Source organism: Leucopleurus acutus, assembly GCF_964270905.1.
Source record: "Leucopleurus acutus genome assembly, chromosome: 4".
NCBI classification, from domain to species: Eukaryota; Metazoa; Chordata; class Mammalia; order Artiodactyla; family Delphinidae; genus Leucopleurus; species Leucopleurus acutus.
The window spans coordinates 37,990,902-38,005,538 of NC_139146.1; the positions used below are offsets into that span (position 1 = coordinate 37,990,902).

Sequence of the window (14,637 nt, forward strand, 5' to 3'; positions counted from 1 at the left end):
GAGACCCCTCCCTGTGGGCAAACACGCGGGGCTCACGTCCGCCGTGGCACAGATGAGACGCCAGCCTCCCTGTGAACAGCACTAATAAGGGGGTCCCGGGGGCCCTGGTCTCCGGATGAGGTCCAGCCAGACTGCCTGGCACGCGGCCCGAGGCGAGCTCCAAGGCTGACCCGAGCCAGTTAAGTCCCTTGGCTAAACAAATGGGCCAACGGGGAAAGAAAAGGAAGGGGCAGAGGCCGGAGCCAGAAAAGGAGCACTGTGTGTACAGGAAGGAAACACACACTCACGCGTGTGCTCACATTCACGCACACGCCGGGCTGTGTGGTCCCCGTGCTCAGGTCAGCCCAGGGCGCTACGTGGAGTCATGGAGAACACAGTGTCTGCAGGCACAAGGCCGAGCCCGTTCCCCTCCCCACCCCTAGACAGCAGGGAGCCGCTCTCCACCCCTTGAACTCAACGGGCAACCGGCTTGTACCTCTCTCAGCTCAGCCCGCCTCCAGGCCAGGCATCCTAGTCATTCTCCCACTGTCTCCCTGCCCGGACCATCAGCCTCTTCTGATGGGCCCAACTCATGCATTTGATTCTTTTCAGAAGCAGCTGGGGCTGGAAACAGACAGTGGGGCTTGGAGACCAGGCAGTCAGGCCCCATCCGATGAGGGCGGCCCTGACAAGGTGCACCTGGGTACCAGGCCCTGTGCCAGGTGCTGGGGGCGCAGCACAGACCAGGCATCTGCTGGCAGACACACACACACACACACACACACACACACACACACACACACACACACACACACACACACACACACACACACACACACACACACACACACACACACACACACACACACACGTCCACGCACTTACAGGACTACGGAGAAAAGCACCGCAGTGCAAGGGGACAGACGGTGACAGCGGGGAAGGGGCTCCTTCCCTCCAACAAGGCCTCCTTGCACCACTGGGAACAGGTCTCCTCCCGGACAATAAGCTGCATCCGGTAATGGCCGTTCGTGGTGAGCCTGCCCCCCACCCCGCCTTGGTGTGGAACACACACCAGCATTGCTGGGGCAGCAGCGGCGGGGGCGGCCTCTGCTCACACCTGCTCTGGCTCTGCAGCCTGGTCTCTCCTCCCATGTGCCTCACCTGAGCAACCCTCACATCCTTCTCAGGGCACGGAGAACCCTATCCACGAGAGCCTCTACCCCGCAGCCTGGGAAGATCCCCTAGAAAGGGAAATCGGGCCCCAGAATGGCTCCGCCCTGAGAACATCACACAGGACCCAGGGTTCCCCAGGGCACAGACTGCCGTCTCATTCAGAGCTGGGGGTCCAGCCCCTGGCATGGGCTCCTCCCATGGGCCTTCCAGAAGGTTCGATCATTTTGCAGAACGTGGACCAGCCAGACTTACAGGGATCTAAAGACTCGCAGATCTGAGGTTGGAAACTGGTCTGGGAGTGACTGCAGGGTTCCCGAGGTATGGGGAGCCCTGCCCTCAGGGGCCCCAGCCACACCCCAGGCACACCGGGTGCCGGGTAACCCACTTAGCCAGAGGGCACAGCACCTCATCTCCAAACCCTACACACCACGCTATTTTTATGTTTAGCCCAGAGCCCTAATCTCTGCAGTAAATGTTTTGTAGTCTTTGTTCCATTCAAAGGGCCAGCTCGCTAGAAACATAAAATACACCGCCCACGCCTGCCTGCAGCCCAACCTCCCTCACTTCCCCCACCAAGTCAGGGCACTTGTACGAGAGGAAAACGTCAGATGGAGCCTCTACTTCTGTGGACTGTCCTTTGCAACGGTCTCTGCACCAGCATTTGAAGACCGTGATTCCTGTCTGGTTAAACTACCTGCCTGGGGACCGGAGGGCAGGCCTGGGCTCGTGAGTGACTCAGCAGCCGGGCTACAGCTCAGAGAGCAGCCAGGGAAGCTGTGCCAAGCACACTTCTCTCCTGAGAAGACACGGTTTTAGAAGGCACCAGGCCCAAATCACGGTGCTTTAAACGAAGGGGAGTTCTGCTGGCAGGCAGGGGTGGGGGGCGGGGAAATCACAGGGCCAGAGTAAATCGTAGCATATAAATTAGAGCAAGTTTTACAGATGGAGTCAGAGTAGGTCTAAACATAAAAATCATTAAGTGACCACTTTGTGCCAGCTCCTGGCCGAACCCTTCACACACAACCCCGGGCGGCCAGCATTAGCCGTCAGCCAGCACGCCTGTCACCCTGGTGCGTCCGGGCATTCAGTGACAGACACCACGGTCCCCTGTGGTGCCCACCAGTGCCAGGGCTGCCCCAGGCATTGTACATGCATTGCTGCACCGGGTCCTCCGCAAACCGATCTGGTAGGAACTAACAGTCCCAGTTTACAGAAGAGAAAATTAAGGCCCACGAAGCTAAGTTATTTAAGGAAGGCTGCACAGCTAGGGGCGGCCCCTTCCGGGACAGGTCTGCATTGCCTGCCATGCAGGGAGTGAGGGCACTGTAGACAACAGGCCAGCGGGGTGTATGATCCCGGCCCTGCCCCACCGGCTGTTAGTTCTTTCAGCAATTTGCTCATTTCTGTCACTCTCCAGGGAGGCTGACGAGGCCCACATCAGCTCATCCACCTGGTTCTTCATGGGGCCTGAGACCAGGCTGGACACAGGCAAGACAGCCAACATCTGCTGAGTGTATGAATGAATGAATGAACGAATGGGAGACTCGTGGTAAGCCACGCTAACTTGTGTGCCTCCCTTTCTCATCTGTAAACAGAAAAAGACCAGCCTCGAGGAATCGGGTGAATAGAGCATCCTACAATGTGATGAGCTCATGTCCCTCCTCTTGCCCAGCCCGGCTGGATGGAGCCAAGGCCCTGACCACCAATGGAACAAGTGCTTGCCTGAGGCTGGCAGTGTGCTCGGTACAGGGAACGGAACAGCAAAAGGTGACATGAGACAAAGCTACAAGTCAGAAACACACACACACACACACACACACAAAATGGGCTCCGACACATCACGGTACAGCTGCCCGCAGAGGCCTCCAGCCAACCTCACGTGAGCATCTCCACTGACCTCCGAGTTGGAACCAGCTGGAACACGGCCAGCTAGAGTTCTGGAAAGGGGCTTTTTGCTGGCTTACCCTTTCCTTGTCAGCCCCAACTGAAACTCATCACGTTCGCCCCACCTGCCATCCCCATCCTGGAGGGTCTTCCCTCTTCCTCCCTGCCTCCTCCACCCCCCACCCTCCCAAGCCAGGCGCCCAGCTTGGCCCCAGGACTGGGGGGAGGGGGGCGGCACACGACATGGACCAAGGAGCCATGCGCGAGGACAGACAGGTACCTCCAGAGGCGATGTAGAATCCGCTGGGCGCGTACTTGGCCACCACCACCTGGTGGGCGTGCTCCGTGTAGATGTCAGCAATGGCCGGGTTCTGCAGGGAGGAGACCAGAATGAACACAGGGAACCAAGAAGCAGGCACACTGCTTTCCGCTCTCTGGATTAATGGATTTGGGTGGGAAAATAACACACACACACACACACACACGCACACGCACACACACACACAAATACTGAAGTCAAAACCTCCATAAAAAAATCCCAGAAGTATACTTACCTGCCTGGGTGACAGAATTCTAGGTAGTTTTTAACTCTTTTATAAAATTCGAGGTGATTTTCTTGCCTTTGTCTGCTTTTCCTTCCTTGCCAGAGTACAAGCAAACATGTACTTATGAAATATATACAGGAAATACAAGTTTCATTAGAAACTTAGAAAAAATTAGAAAAAAACCTATGACTCTCATTTTCTCCCACTTTGGGGAGCTGCCGGCTGCTGCTGCCTTCTCTGAGTCCAGTTCCCCCAAAGCAGGTCTCCCCTGTTCAGAACCAACTCTATCACAGGCTGCCAGGCAGTGTCTGACCCGAACCAGAGCCTCTGGCCTGGAGGTGCGGCAACAGAGGTGGGCAGGCAGCCAGGAGCCTCTCCTCGTCCAAATCCCTTGTTTGGGAAACTGCCTTTTGTGGCACAAATCCAAGGCTGGCTGGACTCTGCAGCAAGAACAGGGCCAGCATCTGGGACCAGGAGCATCTCTGCTACTCAGCAGTAAGGTTTCGACGTAGAATTTACTCTAAGTAGATCACGGCACTCCCTCCACCCCTGCACACACAACCAACGGTTCTCAGCAAACCTGGAGCATGTGCTGTGAGATGCTCTCCATCTGTCTCCACAGCCGAGCCTTCTCCCAGGAGGGAAGAAAGACGGAGCCATCTAATCCCTGATACCCATTGACAGCTTTCCGTGAGCCAAGTGCCCGTGGAAAAGAGGCAGCTTCCCACAGGCTGTGGACACATCGGGTCCCAGGGAGGCTGCTGCAGGCACACCTAACCTGACCCCCAACTGACCCCACCTCTACGACCACCCCGTTGTCTCCCCCCTCACCCCCTCCTTATGCCCCTCGGCAAGGTCAGAGGCCTGGACTCTTCTCAGCCTCCCGGGCACTGGATCCTGCCCCCCATCCCACCAGAGTAAGCCCGGAGAAGCGCCCCCTAAGATCTAGCCCCGGCAACCACACTCCTGCCTTTCCTGTAAGCCCCCTGTCTCCGTAAATGCCGTGCCCTCGCCAGCAACGCCTCTCCCTGACTGCTAACACCCACTTATCAGGCCTAACTGAGGAGAAATCTGCGCGAAGCCTCCTGTGCTTCTCTCTCCTGTGCTTGCAAAGCAGTTCACACGTCCCTAAGGCAGTTATGACATACCAGTCCCTGGCCTTCTTGCCCCTCTCCTCCAACTTTTCTTTGACCTGCTTCATGTGCATTTATCTCTTTAGCCATCACAGCAGTTGGCAAATAACAGATGCTCAATAAGTGTTTTTTTGGGGGAAAAAAGTTTACATAGTCCTTTTCTCCCTAGGACTTAACACTCAGCATCATATGATACAGTATGTATGTGGTTCATAAATTAATCCATTGCAGAATAAACATTTGTTTAATGAAATTAGAAATATATCAGGCATCCAAAGATATTCTGAATGGCAAACAGGCACATGAAAAAGCGCTCAATGTCGTTAGCCTTCTGGGAAATGCAAATCAGAACTACAATGAGAAACCATGACATACTCACTAGAGTCAATAAATTAACACTGATGTCACCAACACTGGCAAGGACGGGTGGGGTACAGTCTGGAATGCTTATATATTGCTGGTGGGAATGCAAAATGATACAGCCAGAAAATAGTCCAGCGTGTTATCTATGAAGATTCACTTATACAAAAACGCAGCGACCGCACTCCTAGGTATTTGTCCAAGAGAAAAGCGCATGTCCACAAGAAGACACACGTGGTTGAAGGTTCGTGACAGCCCCCAAGTGGAAACAACCCAAACATCCACCCACAGGTGCCTGGAGAAGCAAACCGCAATGTTCATCCAGCGGAACGCGACTCGGCCAACAGAGAGCAACAAACTGCTAAACACCCTCAACCGCAGGAAGGAGCCTCGAAAGCCCACGCTAAGTGACAAAGCCGGGCGCAAAGCGAGCACGCTGCGTGCTTCCTTTCTGATCAAAGTCTAGGAAAGGTAAGCCCACAGTGACAGAAAGCAGGTCGGGGCTGCCAGGGTCTGGGGGGAGGGTGGAGAGGCCGACAGAGTGCAAGGGGCAAGAGGGCGCTTTGGGAGTAACTGGAACGTTCTGTACCATGATCACGGCAGCGGTGATGGGACAGTATCAGTTTGTCAAAACTCAGGTTGTGCACTTAAAACGGATGGATTTTATTGTACCTAAATTACGCCTCAATAAAATGATGACCCCCAGGATCCATTAAACGTCCGTCTAACCCAACCTGTCCCTGCCCAGGTTAGTCCTTTGTACCCGAACATTCTAACGGAGACAACTTCCCTCACAGAGAAGCTGGCAAAAGCGGTCTGTGGCCAGGCCACCACAAGGGCTCTTGTTCAGTTGTCCATTTCGAGGCTGACCGAGGACTCTCACACCCACATGTGGGCACTATGGATGGGAAAGCCATCCCCCCGAGGGCAATGCCCATGCTGGATGTATAGCCTGGCATTGCCCTTAGAGGGTGAGTGGGTGGCTGGTGGAAGATGAGTAAGCAGCTGCTCTGGCAGGAAGTTCTGCCCCTAAAAGGTCAGGGTGAGTGAAACCCCAGGGTCATCCCCAGCAGGCTCGGCCTTCTAGCAGGCTCTGGGCTGGATGAGACAGCACCTCGTCCGTATTCCCAATACAACTGGGGGCAAGTTCTCCAGGCTGAACATAAAGAACATAATATATCCGGCCAGCAGCAACCCCTCCCTGCTGCTCCGCACACAGGGAGGCCGGCTGCTTGAGCCAAAGATGATGCCTCCCTGTGCCCAGCGTGTCCACTGCAGGCCAGGCTCATCACAGACCAGCAGGGTCAGGACTCAGACACTCAGGGTGGGCAGCAGTTCTTCCCCTCCCCCCTCCACGGTCTCCAGGCAGAACAGGATTTGGGGTGTGCAGTTTATCTGGGGAAGCACTCGGGAACGGGGAATGAGACAGGAAGGGAAGGAAGCCAACTCCAGGAGCCGCGGGGAGACCTTCAGAGCGGGGCTGGGTTTTCTGCCCTGCCAGAGGGTGCGAGGCTGGCGTGCCCCTCCCCTGGGACTTCCTTCCTGCCCTGCCCCCATCAGGGGACAAGGGACTTCAGGCAGAAACCAGGAGGAAGCCCTGGCATTTGAGGCCCGTGGGTCTCTAGCAGATATGGGCAGAGGTAGGCAGAGCCCGTGAAAACCTCCTGTCATCTCACCGAGACCCCAGGCTCACCTCAGCCTTGCCCCTCACCCTCTACCCTGTGACTGTCCCTGCCCTGCCCCCAACCTGTGACTCCCCAACCCCGCAGGCCTGCCCCAACCCTGTCCCATCTTCTGCAACAGCTCTCAACCCCACCTTGTCTTTCTGCCCCAGCCAGACTCCATCCAGTTCTTCCTGCCCCTCCTGGGACCGGGACAATATCCTGACAATGTCATTCGAACCGACCCCTCTGCCTTCCATTGATCCGCCAGGCTCTAAGTCCCAACTCTGATCGCATCATTGCAGAGGGCTGGTTCAGGGCCCAGCAGTGCAGGTGCCTTGGAGGAGGAGGCCACGCCCACCTCCCACCTGTGCGCGGAGCCCCCCGCCCAGCAGCAAGCTAAGCGATCTCCCCCCACACCTTTCCACAACACAGGGGGGAAGTCAGTAAAAGAGCCCCTCAAGGCTCTCTCACGTTCCTTTGTCCTGAGGCTCAGGTGCTGAGGTCAGAGGTCACCACCGCACTTTACAGGTAAGGTTAAGGGGTGGCTCCGGCCACAGCGCATGGCGGCTTGCCACGGCACACCTGGCCCCTGTGAACCCAATGGACATATCACGGATCGGGAAGGCCGCCCAACCACTGAAGCTGCGGGACACGGCACTGTGGAGGCCTCCAGAGAAGGACCTGGGCCTCCTCCAAACCAGGCAAAGTGAGCACGACCTTCAGGAGGATTAAGTTTCCAGAGCACTGGCTTTCTAAACACAGCCAGTTCCTAAAAGCAGGCGCTGGTGGTGGGACCTGTGCAGCAAACACAACTTGCAGGGCCCTCTGCTCACTGGCAACAAGGGCTCAACTCGAATGACTACATAGCGACCCCGCTGCCAGGCAGCTCCACAAACCTCTGCGCTTCCAGAGCTGCAGGTCCGAATCCAGAGGCTCAGCCTGATCACAGTGCCTCAGAGGGTGGTGAGAACACACCAAGCATTGTACATTCACTCCTCCAAAGAACTCCCCGCACCTGCACCTCCTCTGGGCTGGCCCAGGGTCCAGCAGTGAACCAGTGACTTCATACACAGTGCGATCAGCCTGCCCTGCTCAACCTTCAAGGCTCCCTCTCACCCAGAGGAACGCAGCCATATGTCTGGACCTACGGTCCAAAGTCCGTTTCCCATTCCGCCCTCGTCCCTCCTCTATCAGATCGCTAGCTGTGACTCTTCCCTTTATCTGCCTCAGTCTGGAATATCTTCCCTACTTCCCGGTCCCAGATAACCTTCTCCTAATTATCTTTTAACCTCAAGCAAAGGTTACCTCCTCCAAGGTTACCTCCTCCAAGAAGCCTTCTCTGATGCTCCAAGCTGGAAATATCTCTCCCAGCCCAGAAAGCTCACACTACCTTCCCTAACCTCCCTCCCCACTGCCCTTAGTACTTTCTTCCTTGGACTACATGTCATTCTTATATCCACAAAGCTTCCCACAGAGGGCAGGGCCCAGGTCTGATTCACCACTTCTTCCAACCTCCATGCACTTGTACTCCCTGTCTAGACTCCCCCCATCTCTGCTGTCTCAATGCCCTTCCTGGAGAACTCTTACTCACCCTCCAAAACCCAACTCAAAAGTGCCCTTTCTCCAGAAGCCTTCCCTGCGGCTCTGTGGCACAGCTGGTCCTTCCCTCTTGCTCCCAAAGCACTCAGGACACACTTCTTTTAAAGCGCTAACCTGGTGCGTTAGAATGTTACCTACTGGGGTTCTTCAATCACCCCTGCTGACACTTTGGGCTGCAGGACAGCCCTGTGCATTGTGGGATGTTTGGCAACACCCTGGCCTCTACCCACTAGATACCAGTAGCACAAAAATGTCTTCAGACATTGCCAAGCATCCCTTAGCAGGGTGGAAGCGGGGGCGAAACCACTTCACTGAGAACCACTGACTTAATCTTGGGCACTGTGGCTGCGGGCAGGGCTCGGCAAGATGGAATGTGTGTGGGCAACACCAAGACCGAGGATCGGATGAACCAGCTGATGATGCCTTAATCTTAGAGCAGCTTCCTAACCGGTCTCCCTTCCGCCTCCGTTAGATACAGAACCAGTTCTCTACCGCACTGCTTATCTGCTGAAACTTTTCAAGGTTCTGGTGGCCTCTGGTCAGGGCCGGGCTGTCTCAGAGCCGCCCGGCCCACAGCACCAGAGCCCCGCACCCTCTCCTGCCTGCCTGTCGCTCCCCCCAACCCCAGTACTCCAGCCACAAAACTCCACAACCTGTGTGGGGCCCTCTCGCCACCCCCTCTCCACTGACTGGTCCCTTCCCGGGCCCCCAGCTGCTCAGAAGTCCTCACGGCACGTCTCCTCCTCTCACCATCAGTCCCGACTGAGTGTCGGTTTCCCTGGGAGACTGCAAGCTCCGTGAGGACAGGCTTTTGCTGGGGTGTCCCCAGAACTAGGCATGGGCTTCACTACAAAGCAGGTGCTTATAAATACTTGTAACAGGATTAACTCGGGCTCAAGTAAAGGAGGTGGAGGGGGAAGGGTGGAGGAGAGAGAAATGGAAGTGCCCACCCGCAGCCAGCTGACACGTGGGGGGCCGCACCACGACTGGCAATGGGCGGGGGAGGGGGTGACACTGATGTCACATCCAAAGCACCTGAGGGCCACTGGCCTGGGAGCCAGTGAGGCACGTCCCCACCACTCGGGCTCCACTCGGCTCCGGGGCCTTCTCGGAGCCCGTTTCCTCAGTGCTCTCCTTGCCCTGGATCCACACGTGTGCTGCCTGCTGCTGGCTTTCTGTCCAGGCGGTAATCAAACACGCCACTTCCTCCTGTCATCCGGGGGCCTGTTTCACTCCCACCCGAGGCAGCGAGCTCCGCGCAGGCGGGTCTTCTGTGTCTGCGCTCCCCGCGGGGCGGTGGCCATCCCGGGCACGCGGCAGGGACTCGGAGGCACGTGCAATGGGACAGAAGGGACGAGGTCAGTCCTTCTCCCCCACCTGAAGGGGACGCACAAGGGGCCCTTCTGCACATGACTGGCAGCAGATCATTCTGCGTGAAACTCAGCACTCAAGTTCAACACCTCCCAACCTGGTCTATACTCTGTTCAAGATGAGTCCACTGATCCTGTGACTGGAAGCAGAGCAACGTCAAACTGCTACAAACACTGCGCTCCCTGGAGTTTAACTTTATATAAATCATTTTTTCCAAATATATATATACACACACACACACATGTGTATGTATACACATATGTGTGTGTGTGTGTGTGTGTATAAAATATATATATTAGTTCTGGAATTTTGGGACTGGGTATTTTAAAAAGCAAGCCCCAAACTTGCCCTTGTAGCAAATCTGCTGGCTGCTTCTGGCAGTGGAGAGGCCTCTGCCGGGAGGCTCACTTACCAAAGCTGTTTTACAGGGAAGTGATCCTGGGCGGTTCAGAATATGAACAGGCTCCTTCATAGCCACTGGGAGGAACCTTCCCAGACTACATCTAGGTGATGCAGGCCTAGCTAGAGTTAAGAATGTATCAGGTTCCCTCCTTCTGGAATACTCCCTTCTGAACGGCCACATCACTGCATGCTTTTAACTGTGGAGAATTTCCTCTCCAAGGTGTGGCAATCGGATGTGTTGAAAGAAAAGAGATAAGAAACACTCTTTTCTACCAGCTTAAGAAGTGCCATTATGCTGGGTTCACAAAACAACTTTTAAGGAAATAAAGTGAATGACAGCCATGGCTCCAAGTGGAAGGTCAGCAAGGGTCTGATACCTGCTTGGTGTTAATAAAGGTAGATGCCACACAATTTAGGTCTAGCAGCCTGAACCAGGCTAAGCCTTTCTTACTTCCATGCAGTAAAACCTTTAGTGGCTGCCTATTATCTCCACGACACAGCCTGGCTTTCAAGGCCTTTCAATCAATAAATGACTTACTGAGCACCCACTACATGCCAGGTACTGTGCTAGGCCAGGACACAGCAGGTTAGGGTGGCTGCTCGCTGGCTGGCTCCCAATGCACCATTAGCACCAAAGGGCAGAGAAGGCCAGGATGGGAGCGCTATTTAGGAGGGGCCCCTGCCACATGGCAACATCTAAACAGAAACATAAAGCAAGACAGGGAGCGAGCCATGCAGCTATTTGAAGAAAGAACATCCAGACAAAGGGCACAGCAATGCCCGTGTCCTGAGACCTATCTGGAGCGTGCTCCAGGGAGAGCACAGAAGCCGGGGTGCCTGGAGCCCGCGGGAGAAGGTGAGCAGTGAGGTGAGATCAAAGGTGCAAGGCTGGATCAGCCTCGGTGGGTCGGGGAGAGCAAAGGAGCAACTTGATCTCATATTTTAATACAACTGGCCCAGCCGTGGTGCTGAGAGCAGACTAGAGGAGGGCCAGGGTGGAAGACCAGTTTGGCCTTTTGTTTTTGCAATCCAGGCGAGAGAGCATGGTAGCTTGGATGAGTACTTCTGTCAGATTCTTAAGTCTTTGAATGTAGAGTCAATAGGATTCACTGAAGAACTAAATACGGCATTGAAGGGGGAACTAAAGAGAAGTCCAAGGTTGGGGCCTGACCAGCTGGGGAGTGGCATCGCTGTTCTGGGGACAGACACATGGGAAACCCAAATATGGTTTGGGCACATTAAGTATGAGCTGCCAATCAGACATCTGTTGGACATTCCACGATCTGGTCCCCTCCTCCCTTTCATGTCTCTTCTCTACTCTGAGCCTGTATTCCAACCAGATCACCTTCCTTCCTATTTCCGGAATGTTCATTAGATTCATGTCTTTTTCCCAGGGGTACTCTGCCCTAATTAAAAATGTACCCACCTTTACTCAAGTACCAGTGGCCCACCCCCATTGAACAAAAGCCTAAATGCCTGATGTATGTCCAGAACAGAGAGGAAGGAACACACCGGCATCCCAGTGGTGGCCCTGTAGAAACTTACAAATAGATGGGAAAGGAAAGCAGATGCGCCCTCAAAAGAGAATGGTAAACTCTGGAGTACTGATAAGAATAGAAAGCTCAGAAGAACAAGCAGAATGGGTCCCACAAGTCAGGGAATGCCTCCTGCAAAGAGGGTGCTTGTCTGTGGCTGTAAACAGCTTCTCCGCTGGAAGCAGCTCCCGTTACTGGCTACCTTCACCTCGCGGAGCCTGACCCCAGTTCTGAGCAATGGGTCTACTGCAGGCGGGGCAGGGTATAAAGGAGATGCTGAAGGTTAAGAACCTTTCATGGTACCAGACACACAGTAGGTCTTCACGTGAGGTCTCCCATCTGGAAGTGAGTGGAGCCTGCCACGATGTGTGTGTGACTTGTTAGGGACAAACCCAAGCATTCATTCCACTGCACTGTATCCCTGAGAATGCTTTCGCCCATTTCATTTGACAAACTACAAGTGAGTATCTATCTACTAAGGGCCATCTCAACTTTTATTTTCTCAATATCTCAGGACCTCTCTGGAGACCTCCAGATCTTTATGATCTAAGTCCTTGGTGATGTTTCCCCCAGTTCTGAGCAAGGCGGGATACACTTTCTAGGAATCCGTATCTAGAAGAGGAGCTGTTAGCACCTTCAAGGCACATTCACACCCACCCACCCCTCTTCTGCGAGGTGCTCAGCCATCCTGGGCAAGGGAGAACTGCCAAATGGAGCTCTGTCTCCCAGCAGACTGCTTGGCTTGACCAGAGAGATGGAGGCAGAGCCAGAAGTACCTCATTCCACACAGGGGCCTCTCCTCTCACAGACAAGGAAACCAAGGCCCACAGAGCCCCTTCATTCCCTCAGCCAGCCCTGAGGTTCCTGAGAACACGGGCATCTCAAAAGCGACAGTTCCAACCCCCCAAGGGTAATCATGCACAACACATGCGAATTTAAGTTGACATCCCTTGGGGGCATCGCCAATCAAAATCACCCACCTACAAACTGTGCACAAGGCCCCACCCCCCAAGCTCAAGAGAAACCCCCCCATACACCCCCAAATGGTCATGTTGGTACCTCTGGCTTCCATACCCCACCCCACCACTCAGCTGAGGCAGGCAGAAGAAAGATTTCTGCGTGCCGTCCTAGCAGCCAGGAGACTGACCGGCAGACTGGGTCATTTCAATGATTACAGAGCAGTAATGGAAAATTTCCAGGGTTTCCCAAGGAGTGGGCTCTAGAAAAATTCTCAGCCTGGGTACAGGATGCCCATGCAGATGATGCATGGGAAAACACTGGTTCCTGATTTTGCACTGGGGCTCAGATTTGTAGGTGGAAGATCAGGCTGAAATGCAGAGGCCTGGCTGTGAGTCCGGGCTCTGCCACACTGGGGGGACCCTGGATGTGAAATGATTACACACGAGTGCCATTTAACCAGTGCTGGGTGTCTGCCAGGCATGCTGGGCTGGAGGGACGTAGCGTCTCACTCAGGGGGCCCAGGCAGACGGGGGAAGTGGAGGGGAGCCTCATCTCATCACCTCCATTTTACAGATGAGAAAACTGGGACTCAGTGAGGCCAAGTCACCAACCACCCCAAGGTCAAGGTCCCACCCCTCGAACCCAGAGCCCTTCTTCTCTTGAACTGAACTAATCTGAGCCTCAGCTTCCCCACGAAGAAAGAGAATTGGGCCTGTATAAATTTGAAGGTGTCTTCCTGGGCTTCCTAGGTGTCTTCCCAAGGCTGAGGGGGCGTGGCGTCCTCTCCCCAGTCCGCCGAGCAGCCGGTGAGGTGGTGGAAGGGGAAGAATTCACCCAGGAGTTGCGCTCAGGGAAGGAACTAGCGCCTGGTGGGGGAAGCGGATAGGTACTCACGTCGATGTTCCTTAGGATGACGCACTTTCCATTGGTGTAGAGAAAATTGTTGCCCCTGGGGTCGCCGCCGATGATTTTGGAGACACCCCTCTCCACCTGGGGGAGGCTGGCGAACACCTTCTCTGCAGACACAAACGCAGCAGGGCACATGAGGGGCAGCCCCTGCCTCGGCCCCCCGCCGGGCTGAGGACAGAGAGCAGGGGAGGGGAGGGGGAAAAGGAGAGGGGCCCTGGGCCGGTCTCAACCGGTCACCTGTTGCCTCTACCCGGAGGGGCGGTCGCCACTTTGAAGGAGCGCAGGGGACGGCGCGACTTCCTGGTCCGCGCTCTCTACCAGGCCCTTCAGGGATGCGGGGGCTCCGCGGGGCTCCGACCGCATCGCCAACTTTGGGGCGTCCCCCTGGCCGGGGATCGCCGCGCGGTGCCCCTGAGGGCGGCGGGTCGCTCACCGGCTTGCGCCCGCACCCCTCCCCCGCGCCCCGGGGACCCCTCCAGGCCGCCCGCTCCTCGCGCCCCGCCGATGGTCGAGGGGTCCAGGCAGGGCCGGAGCCCATCCCAGGGGCACCGGGCCGCGGCACTTACTGATCTCGTACGGCATCCTTGCCCACTTGTTACCGCGCAGCGCTCGCCGAGAGCCTCCGGGGCCGCGCGCGCCGAGAATCAGACGGGGCCGAGGCCGAGCCGGGGACAGGGGCCGAAAGGCGGCGCCGGGCGTGCGGTGCGCGGAGGGGGCGGTCCGAGGCCGGGTCTCCGAGGCCGGCTCGCGCCCTGCCCTGCGCGCTGCCGCTGAGGACGCGCCGAACCCGGAAGCGCGGCCCCGCGCGCGGCTCGCCCCCAGCTTTGACCATATATAGTCAAGCGCTCAGCTCGGAGGCTGCGGCCCCGGCGAGCCTGCGCGGACCTGGCCGCGCCCCTCCCCCCGCGCGGGCCCCGCCCAGGGTAACCCGCCCCCGGAAGTGACGTCACTCGAGGCCCTGTGAAAGGGCGGGGCCCGCCGCGCTGGGCGTCAGAATGCTCTTGGGAACTGGTGGGCGAGGTTTGTGAGGGTGGGGGTCGCTGGGGAAGGGTGGGCGGAAGGTTGGGGTACTCGAGGTTGCTTCTTGCTGAAGTTTTGCGGGAGCTGAGAACAGCGGAGCGCT

At 56.2% G+C, this 14,637-nt stretch overlaps 1 protein-coding gene across 1 annotated transcript in view; it reads right to left on the bottom strand.

Annotated features, from left to right (window-relative positions):
• Window positions 1-14,267, bottom strand: part of WDR1 (WD repeat domain 1) — a 40,339-nt gene extending 26,072 nt beyond the window's left edge. Inside the window, exons 1-3 of the mRNA XM_082838013.1 lie at window positions 14,081-14,267; window positions 13,500-13,621; window positions 3,317-3,407 (exon numbers count right to left, since the gene is read on the bottom strand). Coding sequence (XP_082694139.1) covers window positions 3,317-3,407; window positions 13,500-13,621; window positions 14,081-14,096 — 229 coding nt within the window. The 5' untranslated portion in view covers window positions 14,097-14,267. The remainder of the gene's footprint in view (window positions 1-3,316; window positions 3,408-13,499; window positions 13,622-14,080) is intronic.
• Between the last annotated feature and the right edge of the window lie 370 nt (window positions 14,268-14,637).